This window comes from Taudactylus pleione, unplaced genomic scaffold (assembly GCF_031769625.1).
Source record: "Taudactylus pleione unplaced genomic scaffold, aTauple2 ptg000181l, whole genome shotgun sequence".
NCBI lineage: Eukaryota > Metazoa > Chordata > Amphibia > Anura > Myobatrachidae > Taudactylus > Taudactylus pleione.
The window spans coordinates 7,755,520-7,773,871 of record NW_028284583.1 but is presented as its reverse complement, the minus strand read 5'-3'; the positions used below and the strand labels follow the sequence as shown (position 1 = coordinate 7,773,871).

General features: G+C 40.0%; 1 protein-coding gene across 4 annotated transcripts in view; it reads left to right on the top strand.

The window, feature by feature from the left end:
* GLI3 (GLI family zinc finger 3) overlaps positions 1-17,747 on the top strand; it is a 257,696-nt gene extending 239,949 nt beyond the window's left edge. For all 4 annotated transcript variants that reach the window (XM_088476046.1, XM_088476045.1, XM_088476047.1 and 1 more), the window contains 5 exons: positions 4,239-4,388; positions 4,822-4,986; positions 7,567-7,857; positions 13,293-13,620; positions 13,953-17,747. In XM_088476046.1, the coding sequence (XP_088332172.1) occupies positions 4,239-4,388; positions 4,822-4,986; positions 7,567-7,857; positions 13,293-13,620; positions 13,953-16,165 (3,147 nt within the window). In that variant the 3' untranslated portion in view covers positions 16,166-17,747. The remainder of the gene's footprint in view (positions 1-4,238; positions 4,389-4,821; positions 4,987-7,566; positions 7,858-13,292; positions 13,621-13,952) is intronic.
* The last annotated feature ends 605 nt before the right edge of the window (positions 17,748-18,352 follow it).

The following is an 18,352-nucleotide window of genomic DNA, read 5'->3' as shown; positions in this document are numbered from 1 at the left end:
GTGTGTGGGGTTGAAGTTAGGGTTAGGCACTAGAGGTGGCGCTTAGGGGAGAGATACTCACCCGATCGCCAGAGGATCGGAGGTCTGGCCCAAAAGTCACATGATTGCTGAGACCAGGAAGATGCAGCTGGAGTCGCTGCAACCGTCGCCAGGAACAGGTAAGACACTGCTGGGCCACCAGGGCCGATATGTCAACATTCTAACATGTTGATATTTCATCACTGTCTACATTAAATAGCATCACAGTGCTACTGGCTTCCAAAACAGTGTTGAAATGATCAACGTCGACATTGTTAGCATGTCGATATGATGACTGCTGACATACCATACCAAACCTGACTCAGATGAGTATGTCTCTGAATCACCTGTAGTTGCTTATGCTTGGCTCGGACACACACATAAAGTGAAATACTGCTGTATTTGTCCATAAAATGGCCTTACGTGTAACTCTGAATTAGGCCTTTGGTTTTTACCTGAAACAAACATTATGTCCATTTAACACTTAAATAAAAGCAGTTTAGATATATAATGACAAGATATGGATTATAAAACATACGTAAATAAACATTTATGCATCCAGGCCATACTGTAACTCAGGGCCGGCTCCAGGGAGAGCCGCTCCCTGTGCAGGACGGGACTCAGGCATCCGATACCTGCGTGCTACGAAGCCATGCGCGACCTGAAATTGGAGGCGTGACCTAATTACCATAGACCATGCCTCTAAATGACGTTATTTGGGGACATGCCCGTATGGCATGCCTAATGTTAATGTCAGTCTGGGTGCGAGCCCAACACTATGTCAGTAGCTGGGCTGCCCCCCAGCCCTCTTCCTGCACCGACTGAATGCGCAGCATCCATTCCTCTTTTACCGGGGTCGGCACCGCCACAGTGGTGGAGGTGCCCAACCACCCGCGGGTGGAACAGCGGGGCAGTGCCCGAAAAACGGGAATGTCCCGCTGAATCGGGAATGGTCGGGAGGGGTGCGACCTCTATGGGGTGGCGCCCCTGTTCGACCACACTTGTCGAACATGCCTCGAGCCAGCCGTGCTGTAACTTCTCTTTAGTTAATATATACTGCAGAGCCAGAGCTCCTTGCAGAGGAGTAGCATCACAGTAATAGCATAGGACAGCACATGTTCAGTGTCTCTCACAGCTACCAACCAAGGGGTCTATTTACCAAGCCTTGGATGGAGTTAAAGTGAACGGAGAAAACTACCAACCAATCAGCTCCTAACTGCCATGTTACAGTGTTAGTGTGATGCCATGGGGCTTTTCTGCTGGGTTGGCCTGGGGGGTCCCGTGCCCTGTATTTGCTCCATAGGAGCGTTAGGGACCTGCCTGATAAAGGTCACCTGGACGTGGTGGGCAGGCCCATAATTATGGCTATTATTATGCTAAGAACCTTTTGGATGCAATTTAGCAGGATTATTATTAGGTTCAGGATAGTTAGAGTGTGCATTTGCATCTGTCTCTTTTTTTGCTTGCAGCACTAGAAGTCTCAGCAAGTAGCACCTCACATTGTGCTTAGGGTGTGCAATCTAGGGCCCCTCCCCCTATGTATATTACAGGCTGTGTTTGAAAACTGACAGGAGCTGATTGGTTGGTACTTTATCTTCGTCCACTTAATCTCCATCCAAGGCATAGTAAATAGACCCCCCAAATGCATCATAGACATAGACTTGCACACATACTCTACACATGATACTTTGTGCAATCAGGTCCCTTATTTGTGTCTGAATAAATAGTCATCAAGTGGGGAGGAGAGATACACTACCTTAATGTCCCACATTGTGTGTGTGGACTTTTTAAAGTGTCTTCTTACAGAATAAAATTAATCTTAAGTGTATACATTTAATTAGCAAGTTTTGTATTTTGTCTTCTTACATTTATGTAATTTCTCAATTCCATATTGCCTTCCTTCTGTTGCGTCCGGGATCACATATTTCTTTCTACCTTTTTTTTATTAATATATATCTTAGCAGTAGCTATTTTGTCACGTCTGACTGCATGGTTTTATCCTGTTATATACTATGTATTGTGTTAAGGAATATAATTGTGATATCAGTGTCAGGTACATTAGAACACAGGCCTTTTTTGACTAGGAACCTGGGGCATTGTAATGTAATGAGGTGTTAGACCAGCCCTGGCCAACCCGTGGCTCTCCAGCTGTTGTGAAACTACAAGACCCAACGTTCAGCTGGTAAAACATGCTGGGACTTGTAGTTTCACAACAGCTGGAGAGCTACAGGTGGGCAGGCCTGTGTTAGACAATAATGAAAGCGATTGGGAAACATTTAAAGCCGTAGTGATTGCATACAGTGTTTTTACAGTGAAATTGGTATGTTGTGACCAGAAACAGTAACTTGCATAATATGCTGACTACGCATATCATTTCTTTAGAATGCTGCAGTTTTTTTGGTCTAAAAAATTGGGATGTTCTAGAGCATCCTAAGACAGAAATGCAATCATGAGAACATACAGTTTTTTTTCTAATGGTAGTCAATGGTATGCAGTATTGTTTCCAAGTACCTCAATCTGTTTGTCTTCAGACTTTGCAAAAAAAAATGTCTGTCCTGGTTCGTTTCGATGTTTTTTTTTCCAATTCTTGTAAATTAAATTGGTGGTTTAAGTTTAATTTAATTAGTTAAATAACATATTTAAAATGTATGTATCCCTGGGACTAGACGCACCATGGATTGTGGAACCCTGCTGTAGCTGCTTTTGAACTTCATCTACAAGTATAATCTGCCTGCCACTGCCTGTACGGTTTCTAAGAGTTCTATCTGATCCAATGTTAGAGAGCTGTAGAATACCTACCCCAGACATGTTACATTGTAAAACCACAACTAATATTGTTATGTATTTTGGGGGATTGTTGTCAGGGTTTTGAATACAAGTGATTAGTGTTTTTGCAAATATATTCACCTGAGGTCATTTACTATTACTTTGTACAACGTTAAATACAGTATACTGCATGTGTTTTATGTTAATACCGGTAGTTATGACAATTTCTCTTTATTATGAAACTGTAATGTATATTCCGCCATCTAGCGGTAATAGGGAAGAATTACTACTATGAATGTTTATATACAGTTAGAGGAAACCCATTACTGTGTATCAGCAAACAAACTGTACCCTAGAACAATACCTGCATTCTTTAATAAAACTGTTACAGTAACGAGTTTTATGTTTTGCACACACATATTACACTACAGGTGCAGTAAATGTCTTTACTAAGTTTTACATTTCCTAATGGAGGGATATGTTACCAGGACAAAGCCAATCGTGGGGACCCTCGTTAATATTGGGCATTTTCCATTTTGTTTAGAGATGTATGACGTTCAGTATTTTCTTACTAAAATGTAGTCGTCTTATTCTGTACCATGTAATTTCTGTACTATTTAGAGGCCGAAATTGCTGAAATTGATGGACGTCACAATAGTCCCTTTAGGCTTTTCTCAAATGTCATTACCTCTAATTGCTGCTTGATCCATTCCTCCCTCACAAAGAAACTAGGTTTATGTGTCTTTGTCTATACAACGCCTGCTGCCATTTTGCCGGAATCAGTAGAGCTGGAATAGTTACAGAGATTAGTCCCTGAGGCTTTGTACAAATAACGCTAGCTGCCAGCTTTGACCTAGACATTACCGACTTGGTTTTACTAGTTTAGTGGTTTAACATGTCAGTGTAAAGAGGTACACTTTTGAATAAAATAACCACATAGTTTTGTGGGGACTAAACATTGTACAAAACAGAGAGGAACTGAACGACTTATTAACAATAGTAACTTCTTATGGCAGCCATTGTGAAATTGTATTATAGGAAGTAGTTTCTTCTAGTGACATTATTACATTCTTCCAGAGCAGTGTATATTATTATCATTATTTTTATTAAAAAATGAATAAGTATGTGCAAAATGTTTTTTCTGTCTGCTAAAGTCTATGTATCAATTTTACAACCAATGGTTAATTTTGTCAATAATTATAAAGGAGCATGTATATTATATTGCGATATAATTAAAAACAGCTCTTTGAAAGAACACAATTGTATAACAGAAGATAAACAAAATGGTATCTCCAATATTCAACATAAACCACTAACACCCGCTTTGCAACTCTGAGTGGTAGAATTGCCCTTTCTAGCTGGATTTACCCTTATATCTAAATAATGCCCAATTTGCACACTTTAACTGTTTTTGTATATTTATTAATACTAGGCTTCTTATCCCTTATCTGTAGCATATAAACAACGATCACATACATGGTGAAAAAAAAGAATTTGTATGCCGATGGCTGGACTGTTCAAGAGAGCAAAAACCATTCAAGGCCCAATATATGTTGGTTGTCCACATGAGGAGACACACAGGAGAAAAGCCACACAAATGCACTGTAAGTAACATATAAAAGAGTATAATATGAACCTTTTTTTGGGGGGGCTACTTTCTTTTTTAAACAAAAAATGTTGCACTCAATGTTTTTGTGTCAGGCTGCTATGGTCTAACATTAATTCCATAAATATGTTCTGATAAAAAAAAAGAAGTTTGAGAAGTAGTAATTACTTGTGTGGACTTATTTCTGTAATTGTTTCTTAATTTGGACCCATGTGATAATTTATTTTATTTTACATTTTTCTGGCAGTATAAGAAAATTACAGTGGTGCATATATTTTTTTCATTCCAAAAATGTTATCTTAGCAGTTTTGCCAAATTGCTAGAGTATGCGGATACTGCCACATTATAATTTCAAAGAAATTGAAGAGGCTTACCAATGTTTATCAGCTATTTTACCAGACTGTTAGTAATCACTTCTCTATTTTCTGCAGTTTGAAGGTTGTTCGAAGGCTTACTCCAGGTTAGAAAACTTGAAAACCCACTTGAGATCTCACACTGGAGAGAAACCATATGTCTGTGAGCATGAAGGCTGCAACAAGGCTTTCTCCAACGCATCCGACAGAGCCAAGCACCAAAACAGAACTCATTCCAATGAGGTACGGTATATGGCAACAACTATAGGAATTTATCATTCACACACCTTCAAATATTGCAGAACTATGACATTATCGTCCTGTGGAAAATTCTCCCTGACATTAGACGCTCACATTTCAGCATCCCAGTCAATGTCTACAGGGAGATATGTGTAGGAGACTTATGATTAAATGTTAAAAATTCAAACCCCACATGAGATTATATATGAGGAATATATATTGCAGAATGCACTATAAAAGGCTGATGGTTTGAAAGCATGTATTGCCCATTTTGTCTACATACATACAGCATATTATTATGCTCCATTTTCTCATTTTTGGACATTGTTTTTCTCCCATTCATCTGCCAAATGCCTATTATCAGTACCAACTAGGATAATGGGTATAATCGCTCATTCAGGTGTACCATTGTTTCCATCTGTCTCTATAACATTTCTTTAGGATAATCTTTTAATTGCACAGTTCTCTACTCTGGAAGGAATGTGTAGAGTTAACGTAACTTTTTTTTTAAAACTGTATGATTAGTTCCTTGAATCTTTAATATAATCGTGCTGTTAAAGGATCACTACTTCTTATGTATAAGTCATAATAATAATATTCAGCTATGCATATATTAGAGATAAAGTTGTCTTCAGGTACGATAATTATTTTTAAAGCTTCCAGTGTTTAGCCTATTGAAGGAGTTAGTTGCAGTCTGAGATGACTGATAACAGAAAACAGTAACGTGTACTCAGCTGCTTGCCAATTGTTAATTCAATCCCAGACATTGCAAGTTCTGTTAATGTATGGACACATTTACAAATACATTTGTGAGTATTACCTCTTTTAACAGCATAACTTAGATTTTAGTTTTAGTAGGCCTTTAAATAAGTATTAATATAGCAAATGACAAGATTGAAAATATCATTAGTTCCGCTGTTGACTATGATATCATTTCTTGTTTATTATGCTTTAGGCTGAAACAAAATTATTTTAGGTTTGTTGAATTGAAGTGAAGCAGTTACAAGTCTTCTAGATATGAGCATATATGAGTCTCCCTCTGCAATAGAACGGTGACTTGGGAATAATTCCCCATGTTAATTCACTGCTATAGAACATATTTTTCATGCTTTTATTGAGAATGCCACATTGTACAACTTACTATAATTGTATCACTGAAGACAGACTAAATTCAATCTCCATCTATTCTGACCTGATTTTATGTGCTGTGTGTTTATGTGTGTGAAAAATTTAGATGTGCCCTTGCCATTAATCAAACAGCATATAGCTCTCCCCTCCTTTGTTTTTGCTGCAAATACATCACTAAATGGCAGTACATATGTGGAAATTGATGACAAAGCTGTTTCCTCTTCATCCTATTGAACGCTGGCAGTTTTAGGATATTTCACGATAGAAGTGGGTCACTGCCAAAATATGATCAGTTTCTTTTGCTCTTTATATTCATAAAGAAATGGATTCAAATCAGCTATGAATTAATCACTTTTAAAATAATTTTCATTCATTTTATTATAAACCAGGGGTAGGCAATGACTGGCAATCTAGCTGCTGTTGTACTATATATCACAGCATGCCCTGCCACAGTATCAACTTGCCCTAACACGGGGTGGGCAATAAGCGGGCCTCCAGCTGCTGTAGAACTACACATCCCAGCATGCCCTGCCACAGTTTTGCTATTTGGCCATGCTGTGATGTGTAGTTCAACAACAGCTGGAGAGCCACTTAATACCCATCCCTGTCTCAACAGCAAAACTGTGATTGGGCATGTTGTGATGTGTAGTTCCACAGCAGTTGGAGTGCCACACATTGCCTACCCATGTTATAAATCTTACTCTTAAAATCAACAGGGATTAAAGTAAAGCAGCATTAACATTACATTTATATGAAGGGACCCACTTTACTATTACTGTATACTAGTGTTTTATACTTTACTTCCACTTATACTGAGTAGGGCAGGGTCGGACTGGCCATCGGGCACTTCTGGCATATGCCAGAAGGGCCGTTGGCCTAAGGACCGGCTCGAGGAGGGGTGAAGCAAAAAAGCCCCACCCTCCACCCAACGATTCCGAAATCATTAAGATTTCATGGAGCTGGAAGGGGTGGAGGTGTGTATGGGCCGGCGGCGGCTGTGCTGGGCTGAAAAGAGACAGGGGCGTGCCACGAGGAGGTTACGGAAGTGCAGGGTGGACTGCCAGGGCTGATATACAGCCCCAGTCCATCCCTGGAGTAGGGCATATGCCTCTACATGTATCTTTGAACATTACATAATTTAAACTAGGGATGTGCAGGCTCAGTTTTACTCTGATTTTCTCGGTTCTTATCGCCACTTTACCGCAAATTCGGATTTATTATATTGGCTATCCAAAACACATGATACACGATAGCCAATAAAATGCCGTTTAAAGATCCGAGTAAATCCGAGTAAAACCGAACCCGCTCACCCCTAATTTAAACCAATAAAAAAAGTCTTGTTGATGCTTAACAATATTAGCATATGACTTTATGTTGATAGTGAAGATTGTAAAAAAAAAATTATTTATAGATCAACAATGTTTCCAGTTTAATGCTTAATATTTTCCCCTGCAGAAACCATATGTGTGTAAGATCCCTGGCTGCACTAAGCGTTACACAGATCCCAGCTCGTTGAGAAAACACGTGAAGACAGTGCATGGTCCTGAGGCCCATGTCACTAAGAAGCAAAGGGGAGACATCCATCCAAGACCTCCTCCACCAAGAGAACCAGGAAGCCATTCACAGTCCCGTTCACCAGGCCATCCAATTCATGGTGCACATGGAGAGCCCAAGGACCTCAGTAACACTACCTCAAAGCACGAAGAATGCCTCCATGTCAAAGCAGTGAAAACTGAAAAGCCAATGGTATGTCGTTTACTGTTTATACATGCACAGTGTCAGCTTCCCTGGGTGAAGTCTTTCACTTCTGTGAAAGACTTTTCCTAATTACTGGGGATATACCTCGCAGGGACAGCGATTACCGCAACCGATGTCTCTGCGAGTTGCCTTTTGATAGCGGAGATATTTTCATTACAAATGAAAATATCCCCTGCGAGTACGATACATAATAATCGCGGCAGTACCGCAATTATTGGTACGTAGACCCCTAAAGCATACACCACATTCCTCCTAAATATAAAGTACTATTGTATGGCAAGGGAAAGGAGATACATTATAGTCTGGTTGATTGGTGTATGACATTTTGCTAGACCTACAATAAATAAAACCTAAAGTAAAATAGCCTATGCTAACTTAAAGCAAAGGGTAGGGGACATGGGGTTTTAGAAAGCAGTCTGGATTTTTTGCATGCTTTACATTTTTTAATAGAGAACAATTGGAAAAAAAATGATTCTTTTAGCAAAGCCCACAGCTTATTTCAGTGAATTTTCATGATAATTTAGTTTACAGATTGCAGGTTCCAGTGAGAGAGTTTTCTGTCTTCTTCCTAGGCAGCAATTTCACCCAGGAATAAAACATTTTGAGTAATATTTTTTTAACATTGTACTTAGAGTTTGTAGTAATATATTATGTAGTATCCACTATTAATATAAAGGTTAAAATCCTGGTCACAGCAATAAAATATCAATGATATTAATAGCAGCACTTCTCAGAAACACCTGGCATTCTGTATGGGATGTAGTTAAGATCCCGGCAGACGGGATGCCTCCCGAATGAGATCAAGATACCGGCGTCGGCATTCTGAACGCCGGAATCCTGAACGTGCAAAACCCGGTAAGTAACACACTTTCCCCGGGAATGGGGGGGTTAGGTTTAGGCACCCCCAGGGGGAGATTAGGGTTAGGCATCCCTCGGGGACGGTTAGGGTTAGACTACAAGGAGGGCGGTTAGGGCTAGGCACCACCAGGGGGAGGTTAGGGTTAGGCACCACTAAAGGAGGGTTAGGGGGGGAGGGGGAGGGTTAGGGTACTTACCTCCCCTGTCGGGATCTTCAGCGTTAGGGCTTCCAGTGTTATACCCAACCCTTGATTTGACATTGTAATCAGAGCGCTTGGCTTGTGATGGCCCCTTATTTATACAATATCACTTATAAGTCTTTAAAGCAATTAAAAGGAATAAAATTAAAAATACTTACAATGTTTAAGCACCTTTCAAATAGAATGTCCGTAATCTGAATTGCCTTACTCATTTATAAGACTTTCCTTAAGCTGGGTACACACTAGGCCGACTGAGCGACCGATTCAGGTAAGTATACACACTTACTGATCGGCCGCTCCACATGTCATCCTGATGTCACAGCTGTTTGGGCATTTGAATTTGCCAGCCCTGCTGTGACGTCTGTCACTGCAGCAATTGTATGAACAGTCGGCAGACTACTCATACACACAGCCAGATGCGCCGATGTATCTGCAGATATATCGTCCATCTGCTATACTGCACATACGACGTGATATGTCTGAACAATGTTGTTCACATACATATTGGGGGAACACACCCGCCGACACACCCACAATACATGAGCCATTCCAATGAATGGCCAATATTTCACCCAGTATGTACCCAGTATTAGCCTATCAGGGTAGATCTGAACAAATCCAATGACCTAATTTATGTTGTAATAGACCTATTGCCAGCATTCAGAAAACAAAAGTATAACCTAATTCCTCTGCATATTATTGCTCTAATTGTGTTTTCTGGAAACATGTTTAACGAAATGGGACTCTATGCAGATTAGTTTACACACAAATGTATTTTTTTCATGAGTACTTTAAATAAATAAAGCAATACTAATTTTAACGTTAAACAGTAAGTATATAAATATGATTTCAGAAATGTAATATCAGTGGAACAGTGATTGCAGTAGATACATGAAAATTCAAATAAATCCTTGCAGTATTATTTTTGCATAGTATGGAGCATCTGAGTTACTTAATCATCAAATATATAACCATTTGGCTTATTTAATCTGACTATTTGTTATGCCTGAAAACCTTAGTCCCTTTTTTAACCTAAGCTTTTTTCAAATTTAAGATACCCTTATGTCTGTCCCAGACATTTTTATATATCACTACTACTGCACAAGCCTCTACCACAGGGATGGGGAACTTCAAGCCCGGGGACCGTATAAGGCCGGGAAATCATGTGGTCTGGCCCTCTGAGCTTTTTTCTGCTAACCTCATCTGGCTAGCAGGGTGCCTAGAATGGCACCTTGCAGCCAGAATCTATGCAGCAGTGCCGCCTGGAGCCTCCTTAGGATGCATCAGACGGTCACACCGCTGCCCTTACAGCTCCCCGGAGCATCCTCAGGATGCTCTGGGCATTGCTGTAGTCACCGGAGATTGTGGACCCACCCCTGTGTGACATCACACAGAGGGGGCCTTATTCTAATAATGTTATATATATCAAAATGACCTTTGGCAGAAAAAAGGTTCCCCACCCCTGCTCTACCACCCCTGTTCCCCACCCCTGCTCTACCACCTCTTTTGGGAGGCATTTTATAATAAATATGTCTCTTTAAGAGATAAAAGTCATATAAAATGTGTTTGAAATGTACAGTACTGCTAATGTGTATATCCCAGTGGTTCCCAAACTGTGCGCGGCAACTCCATGGGGTGCCGTGGCTTGTCACCGGGGTGCCACGGCGGCCAGTTGCCTAAAGAGGCCGGCCAATGTATTTTCTTTGTGTGTAAAATATTTTAATTTTTTTTGCACGGGTGGGTTGGTGGCGCAGAATAGAGCAGAGCAGTGGAGTTTAAGATGAACGGGGGGGGGGGGAGCTGTCACTGTACAGCAGCAGTCAGTGAATCCTGAGGCTGCCTTTTGCTGAATGGAGACCTACAATGCAGTGCATTGTCGGATATAAAACAGGAAGTATCTGATCTGATCTGAGGAGTGATACTGCAGAACAGCACTGATGATCACAACTAAGTAATGGGAGAGACATGGAGAGGGGCAAATGTAGAGATATGGAGACGGGCAAATGCAGAGAATTAGGGGGCAAAGGAAGACACATGGAGGCAGCAAAGGGAGACACATGGAGACGGCAAAGGGAGACACATGGAGGGGGCAACGGGAGAGACATGGAAGGGGCAAAGGGAGAGACATGGAGTGGGCAAATGGAGAGACATGGAGGGGGCAAAGGTAGAGAGAGATGGAGGGGGCAATGGTAGGGAGACAGGGGGCAATGGGTGAGAGACAGAGGGGGCAATGGTAGGGAGATGTAGGGGGCAATGGGTGAAAGACAGAGGGGGCAATGGTAGGGAGACGGAGGGGGCAATGGGAGAGAGATGGAGGGGGCAATGGGTAAGAATAGAAAATGTTTTCTCTTTTTAAAAAAAATACTTATGTTAATTTGAACTACTTAAACAATGGGTCAGCTCTGTAATCATTATGGCTTTGGTATGCCTTGAAAACATTATGGACACCCTAAGGGTGTCTCAAACTGAGAAAGTTTGGGAACCACTGGTATAGCAAATATGTTTCTTCATATTGAATTATGTGGAAAAGGGATACAATACAACTGTCTGCAAACATAGTGCATGTAAAATAACAAAAATTAGATTTTTCTGTGACTGCTACTGTGTTATATAGTGAGACTGATTTGTTTTTGTTAACTGTCTTTTACTAATTTAATGTCTTTTCTGTCTGATGTTCTTAAATGTCTTTCTCAAACTTACTAAGGACAGTGGGTAATAAGGTGAGGGATTACATTATTTTGTATATGTTTGGAGTAAAAAAAATGCATCACTTCTGTATTAAATGGTGATTCTCTTGTTCATTTTCCCTAGAAGAGCAATCATTACATTTACATTTAGCAAACCATTATGCTGTGTTGTATGCATTATTTCACTCAGTTGTTAGTGATGTTTGTGTTGTGTGTGTTATAAGTGAGCATTACCAGTATTTGATGTTAAAGAGTACAATTTGTTTAATATACCTTATGAGATATGAGTGTAATTAAGACAAAGAGATTGGTAAATGTATATAAGATGTAACATGAATTAGTTTTGAATCATTTGTGCCTGTTCATAAAAGGTAAACAAACAAAAAAAACTTTTTTTATTTATCTAAAATACATTTTTATATTTGTTTACAATTAAAATTACACACGTTATTAAAATATATAATGAATTTCCTAATGCAGTGATGGCCAACAACCCTGCTGCTCCCAACCTGGCATGATGTGGAAATTGACTACTCCCGTTCAGTCTTATTCTCTTATAGCAAAGAATAAGACTGAGTGGAAGCAGTCACTTTCTGCATCATGTGATCTCCTCTGCAATACAGGGAGCTCATGCAGCATACCAGAGGAGGAGGGAATGCATTTTGTTCTGCCTGTGGAGAAGGTCTGATAGTCACGTAAAGGACATGATCAGATGTCTGATGTGTATTTGTAGGAGGTCTAATGAACATGTGGGGAGAAATACATGTGCATGTAAGGGGCATGTGCAAAGGTCTAATGGCTATGTGGGGGAGGTCTGGTGGTCACGTAAGCAGCATTTGGGGAAGTCTGATGGGCATGGACAGAGGATTATGGGCTTGTTAGTGGCATGTAGAGATTTTTAATGGGCATGTAAAGAGGTTGGAGGGGCATCTGCTGAGGTCTCATGGGCATGTGGGAAGGTGTTTTGGATATGTGGGGAGATCTGATGGTCACATAATAAGCATTCGTGGTTTGAGGAACATGAAAAAAGTTGGGAGGTCTGAAGGGCATATAGTGAGGCCCGATGGACATGAGGGATGGTCTGATGGGCATGTAGTGGGGTCTTATTGGAATGTTGGGATTTCTGCTGATCGTGTGGGGCAAGACATGGCATGTGGTGAAATTTTGTAGCAAGTGAGGGGCATGCGGAGGCCTTTATATGATACGTTCTGCGAGTGTGCCATAGTAGTTTTCAGGCTGTTTTGGGGGTTATTTTAAGTCTTGAAATTAAGGCTAATGTTCATCCCTTTTGAAGGCTGAAGGGCCACACACACAACCCTTGAATTATATCACGTTGCCCATCACTGCACTAATGAGTAAAAGCACTAAACTCTGTACTGTATGTAGCTCATAGCAAATTGTTATAGAGAATCATTAGGTGATAGGTGTACAAGGTACATTAATATTCATTTCATCTTGATACATAACTTTCATTTTTTTCAAACAAATTTATTATATCACTATTGCTATTGTGTGTGCAAAGTTTGCTTCTAGTCATATCTGTGCATTTGATATCTATATAGTTGATGTTTTTAATATCAATATATATATAAATATAAAGTTATATATATATATATATATATATATATATATTGTATATATTAGACTGACATTGTTAGTTGTCATTTTGTCCAAACAGACATCTCAGCCAAGCCCTGGTGGTAAGTCTTCATGCAGCAGCGAGCAGTCCCCCATCAGCTACTATACCAACAGTGGGATCGAGCTTACTCTAAATAGTGGCGGCAGCGTAGGAGACCTCAGCACCCTGGATGATACCCCGATCATGGACTCTACCATTTCCACAGCAACCACAGGACTTGGTTTACAAGGCAGGAGGATAATGACAGGAACCAAATGGATGGAACAAGTTAAAGTAGAAAGAATCAAGCAGATTAATGGAATGCTTCCAAGACTGAACCCAGTTCCACCTTCCAAGGCACTATCTCTACCACCACACACTGGAAATGGTAAGATATTGTTTTATTATGGTTGGGTGTCAATTCCATTCTTCTTTTTACAGTTGAATGTTTTTAAAATTAAATGCATATTGAAAATGTTGTGTAGCACTTAAGGAGCTGAGGACAAATAATTTATTTTATTTTTAGCTTTTCAAGCAATTTAATTTATTACACTTGGCTTCTATTTTTTTAAATAGCAACAAATATTTGTCTTTTAAATTCTTTTGTACTTTGTTGCTCTGTTGTCAGTGCCATGAATGCAGCACATTACCATGTAAATATATATCCTACTTTTCCTTTGATGACACCTAATATGTGTGTGTTTTGTTTTTTTCCTTCAGGTTTGCAGTTGGGCAGCAACTTCAGTTTGGGAGGATCAATGACCATTCTTCCGAACAGAAATGAGCTTTCAAGCACGGACATCACAGTATTGAATATTTTGAACAACAGGAGGGACAGCAATACTAGCACAATCAGTTCTGCATATTTAAGCAGTCGAAGGTCTTCTGGAATCTCACCGTGCTTTTCCAGTCGAAGATCCAGTGAAGCTTCCCAAGCGGAAGGAAGGGTTCAGAATATAAGTGTTGCAGATTCATATGATCCCATCTCCACTGATGCCTCAAGGAGATCAAGTGAAGCTAGTCAGTGTGATGGGCTACCGAGCCTCCTTAGCCTGACTCCTGCACAGCAATATAGGCTAAAAGCTAAATATGCGGCTGCTACAGGTGGTCCTCCACCAACACCATTGCCTAACATGGACATGATGAGTCTGAAGACCAGAATGGCATTGCTGGGTGATACCAGAGATAGTAGATTATATCCCCTTTCTTCAACCAATGTTCCGAGAAGATGCAGTGATGGAGGAGTTGGCAATTTTGGCAGAAGGCAATTGATATCCAATGAGCTGCAAGGGAATTCTATGCGAAGAGCAAGCGACCCTGTAAAAATGGTCTCTGCTAACTTATCTACTGGTAGAGTCCATCGCTTTAATAGTCTCAACAGCATAAACTCTCATGATGTTCCTCCACCTATGGAAAGGCGCAACTTGTCCCTGCAAAACTATACCCACGGCGTGTACTCTCCCTGTCCTCCCAGCATAAGTGAAAATGTGGCCCTTGAGGCCATGATCATGGAAGCAGAAGGGAATCTGGATGATGAGGATTTCTTACCAGATGATGTGGTTCAGTACCTTAATTTGCAAAACCAAAATCAAACTAATTTACAAAACAGCGATACAGATAAACTACAACATGGTGCAGCTTCAGGGAGGAACATTAATAACTATGATCAATCCCATGTCGCCAATAACTCCCTTAATCAGTCATTTCACAATGTGGCGCAGGTAGACCAAGTAAATAATAAAAACCACCTTCCCATACAATGGAACGAAGTTACCTCAGGCAGTGCAGACCACTCCCCTTCCAGGGTAAAGTATGGGCAGCGTTTTGCTGCACAGCAGAATCGGGCTTTTGGGTTATACAATAATATGATGGTCCAGCAACATAACATGGCAAAAGGTGTACAGTTGCAGCAAAGAGGATATCAGAATACACAAAATAATCCTCAAGTCTTACAACACAATCTGAATATGTATAACAATTCTCTGTCTAGTCAGTCTAACAAAGATCAGCGGTACCCAGTACCAGGGAATTCCTGCAGTCCAGCCACCCGAGGGCAGAAGTGTACAGGTAATTTTGGTCAGCAGAGCCTTGCACCTTCCATGCACTATAGTGAGCAGCCATCTGATACAGCTGACATATTTCAGAATCAAAATCTTCTAAACCAAGAATATGTGCAACAACTTGCAACTGAACACATGATACATGGCATGCACTTCTTAGGAGTAAATCGCTCTAATCAAACAGTCTTAGGTCAGAACAGTCACAACATGGAGGCAGCACAGAACTTCCCATCTTTGTCACAACCCAACGCTAACCAGCAGATTCCACTGACCAGGAACTACCAGTCGTGTGCAAACACTAGTGGCAATGGCAGACAAAATATACAAAGAAACATGGCGTATCTACAAGAGCACATGAATGACAACGGGCAGCAGGTTTACAAAGTGAATGGTATTAAAGTAGAAATGCAGCCACAGCAACACTGTGCAAGTGCTCAAAACTACTCTGGTCAATTCTATGACCTGTCCATGGGCTACAATCAACAGCAAATGAAATCTGGCTCCCTTACTCTGACAGAAGCCAACTGTCTCCTAGAGGATGGCAACGATACCAATACATCTGAGCACCTCTCGCCAGGCGCTAACCAAGTGACCAGCACAGTAAACAACATTGATGGCAGCACTTTAGCTGGAGTGCAAATTGACTTTGATGCGATAATAGATGATGGTGATCATGCCAGTTTAATTTCAGGCGCTCTGAGTCCAAGCATCATCCAGAATCTGTCACGTAATTCGTCACGTCTTACCACTCCTCGAGTGTCTCTTACTTTCCCAACCATGCCAATGAGCACCAGTAACATGGCAATCGGGGACATGAGTTCTTTGCTAACCTCACTTGCAGAAGAAAGCAAGTTTCTTGCTGTAATGCAATAGATCAGAGGATTGGACTGAACTTTAAATGAACAAGAAAGCAGCTCATTTTATATGTATTTTAGCAATTTTTATCCCAATGAAATGGGATACATTCCAAGTATGTTCCATTTATGGAATAAAGACTCACACCCTAAAGTGTTGTAGGGAGAAATAGTCTTCCATTTCAATTTTGGATCAGTATTGCAAACTGAAAACCATGTCTTTGTTTTTCTCCAAATGGGTCTATATGCTTTCTCCCTTAGCGTAAAACAAAGTAAATGTGTGATGTCTGTGCATGTTCGACATGTAAAAAGAACAAAAGTCTTATTCTGTTTAGTTGTTACGTTTAGTCAATTAGAAGACTGATGTTATGTAAAATGTACTGTGTTAGGATAAACAGAATTTGTTTGCCATTTATAACAGACTCATCACAACTCATTGTGACTACTCTGCCCACGTCTTAATTCCATTTCTATCAAATATGTTCTCAGCCTGTTAGTAAGGAACATACTGTCATATTTCTGCACCACTAGTCTATAGGGCAACGTTTATGTGCATAGTGTTAAAGGTTGCATGCTAAAATGGATGTACAGACATGTCCCAGTCTTTGTATAAATGTTACTTTTAATTTGTTTTGTGGTCATTTCACATAGACCTGTTTGTCAGCCAGTGTAAAAACCCATAGGTTAAACAGCAAGTTTATTTCTTAGGACAAAGGCAATCAATTTATATTTTCGTGTCATGTCTGATATTAAAACGGCCATACATTACTTGTCCTTTCACATTATATTATTTCTAATGGCCAGATCTACATTAACACTGACTTTTCATAGAAAGGGAACTATCCACTTTTAATTAGTATAATTACTGTTACGTGCAAAGTGTATGGCATTCTTGAATATTGCGGAACGGTACAGTACTTGATTTCACGTAGCACTGCGGACATGTTTTCCCAAAGATACTTGGTTTTAATTGTTAATTCTTAAAAAAGGGTACTACTTTTTTCTCATGTTTTTGTTGTACTTTGTAGTTTACTGTTTTGTCCATTACACACCATTGTTTACTACATTCTTGAAATGTATGTGCCTTATTTTATGTTTATTCTTTAAATGGGGACCAAGAATATTGTCAAATCAGTCATCTTACTCCAGTTCTTCAGACAAGTCAGCAGATAGCATGCCACTTTTACTCATGTCTGACATCTGTTATCTTCTAATTGTTTGTGATCGTTCATTATGAGAAATGACAGAATGGCCTCTGTATGGCGCATCTTGCAAAAATGTAAGATACAAACAAGTACTTTTATTTGTCACTTTTTTTACAAACTTTTTTTTGTATTGAAATGTGTACTCTTTTTTTTTTTTTTTTTTTTTTTTTACTGTGTAAATACCTTAAATGCGCTAGGCATAGAAGTATGACTTTATAGGCTTGCTAGCCATAGTTCAATACAGCCATGCAGCAGTTGTGGATCTAATAGTCTTGAGCCTTGGACCAGCCTGAAGGATCTGTAGCACTATGTACACAATAATTGTACTTTTTGCTCTCAGAACCACTTCGCTTTTTTGTAACAAAAACAGAAAAAAGAAAAAAATTCTTACCTTAATAAAAGAACTTTGTACTTACCTATGTTTGTTAGTCTGTTTACTAAAGCGCAATACTAAAATATAAAGGTAAAACCATTAGGTGAAATATGACACAAAAATGTATGGTTGTTTATATCCAGATGTATTAAGCTGCCCATCCACTAGCAGACCTCAAAACGACTGCACGATTACGACATTGTAATTGTGCAGTCGTTTGTCAGTCTGTGATGCCCCTTCACTGAACAAGCAGTCGTTCAGTGTAGGCACATCAATCATCTGCAAACATGCTGAACCTGACGTTATCGTCAGGTTGTCCAGCATGTTTGCCCGATGATAGATGTCTAAACAACCAGCGGGAGCGCACATCGCTGGTCATTTCAGACATTTTTCGAAACAATCTGCAAACGATTTTCAAACGATTATCGAACGATATCCTTATCGTTCAATCGCTCAATTTAATCGCCTAGTGGATGGGCACCTTTAGAGGCAGGATGACAGACATTTGTGCTTTCTTAGGTACCAACTCCATCTAAAATACTCTGTGGAAGGCAGTTATGGGCATCATCATGCTCTTGAGGAATAAAGAATAGAATATACACACCAGTCTAATTAGCACTGCTTTGGA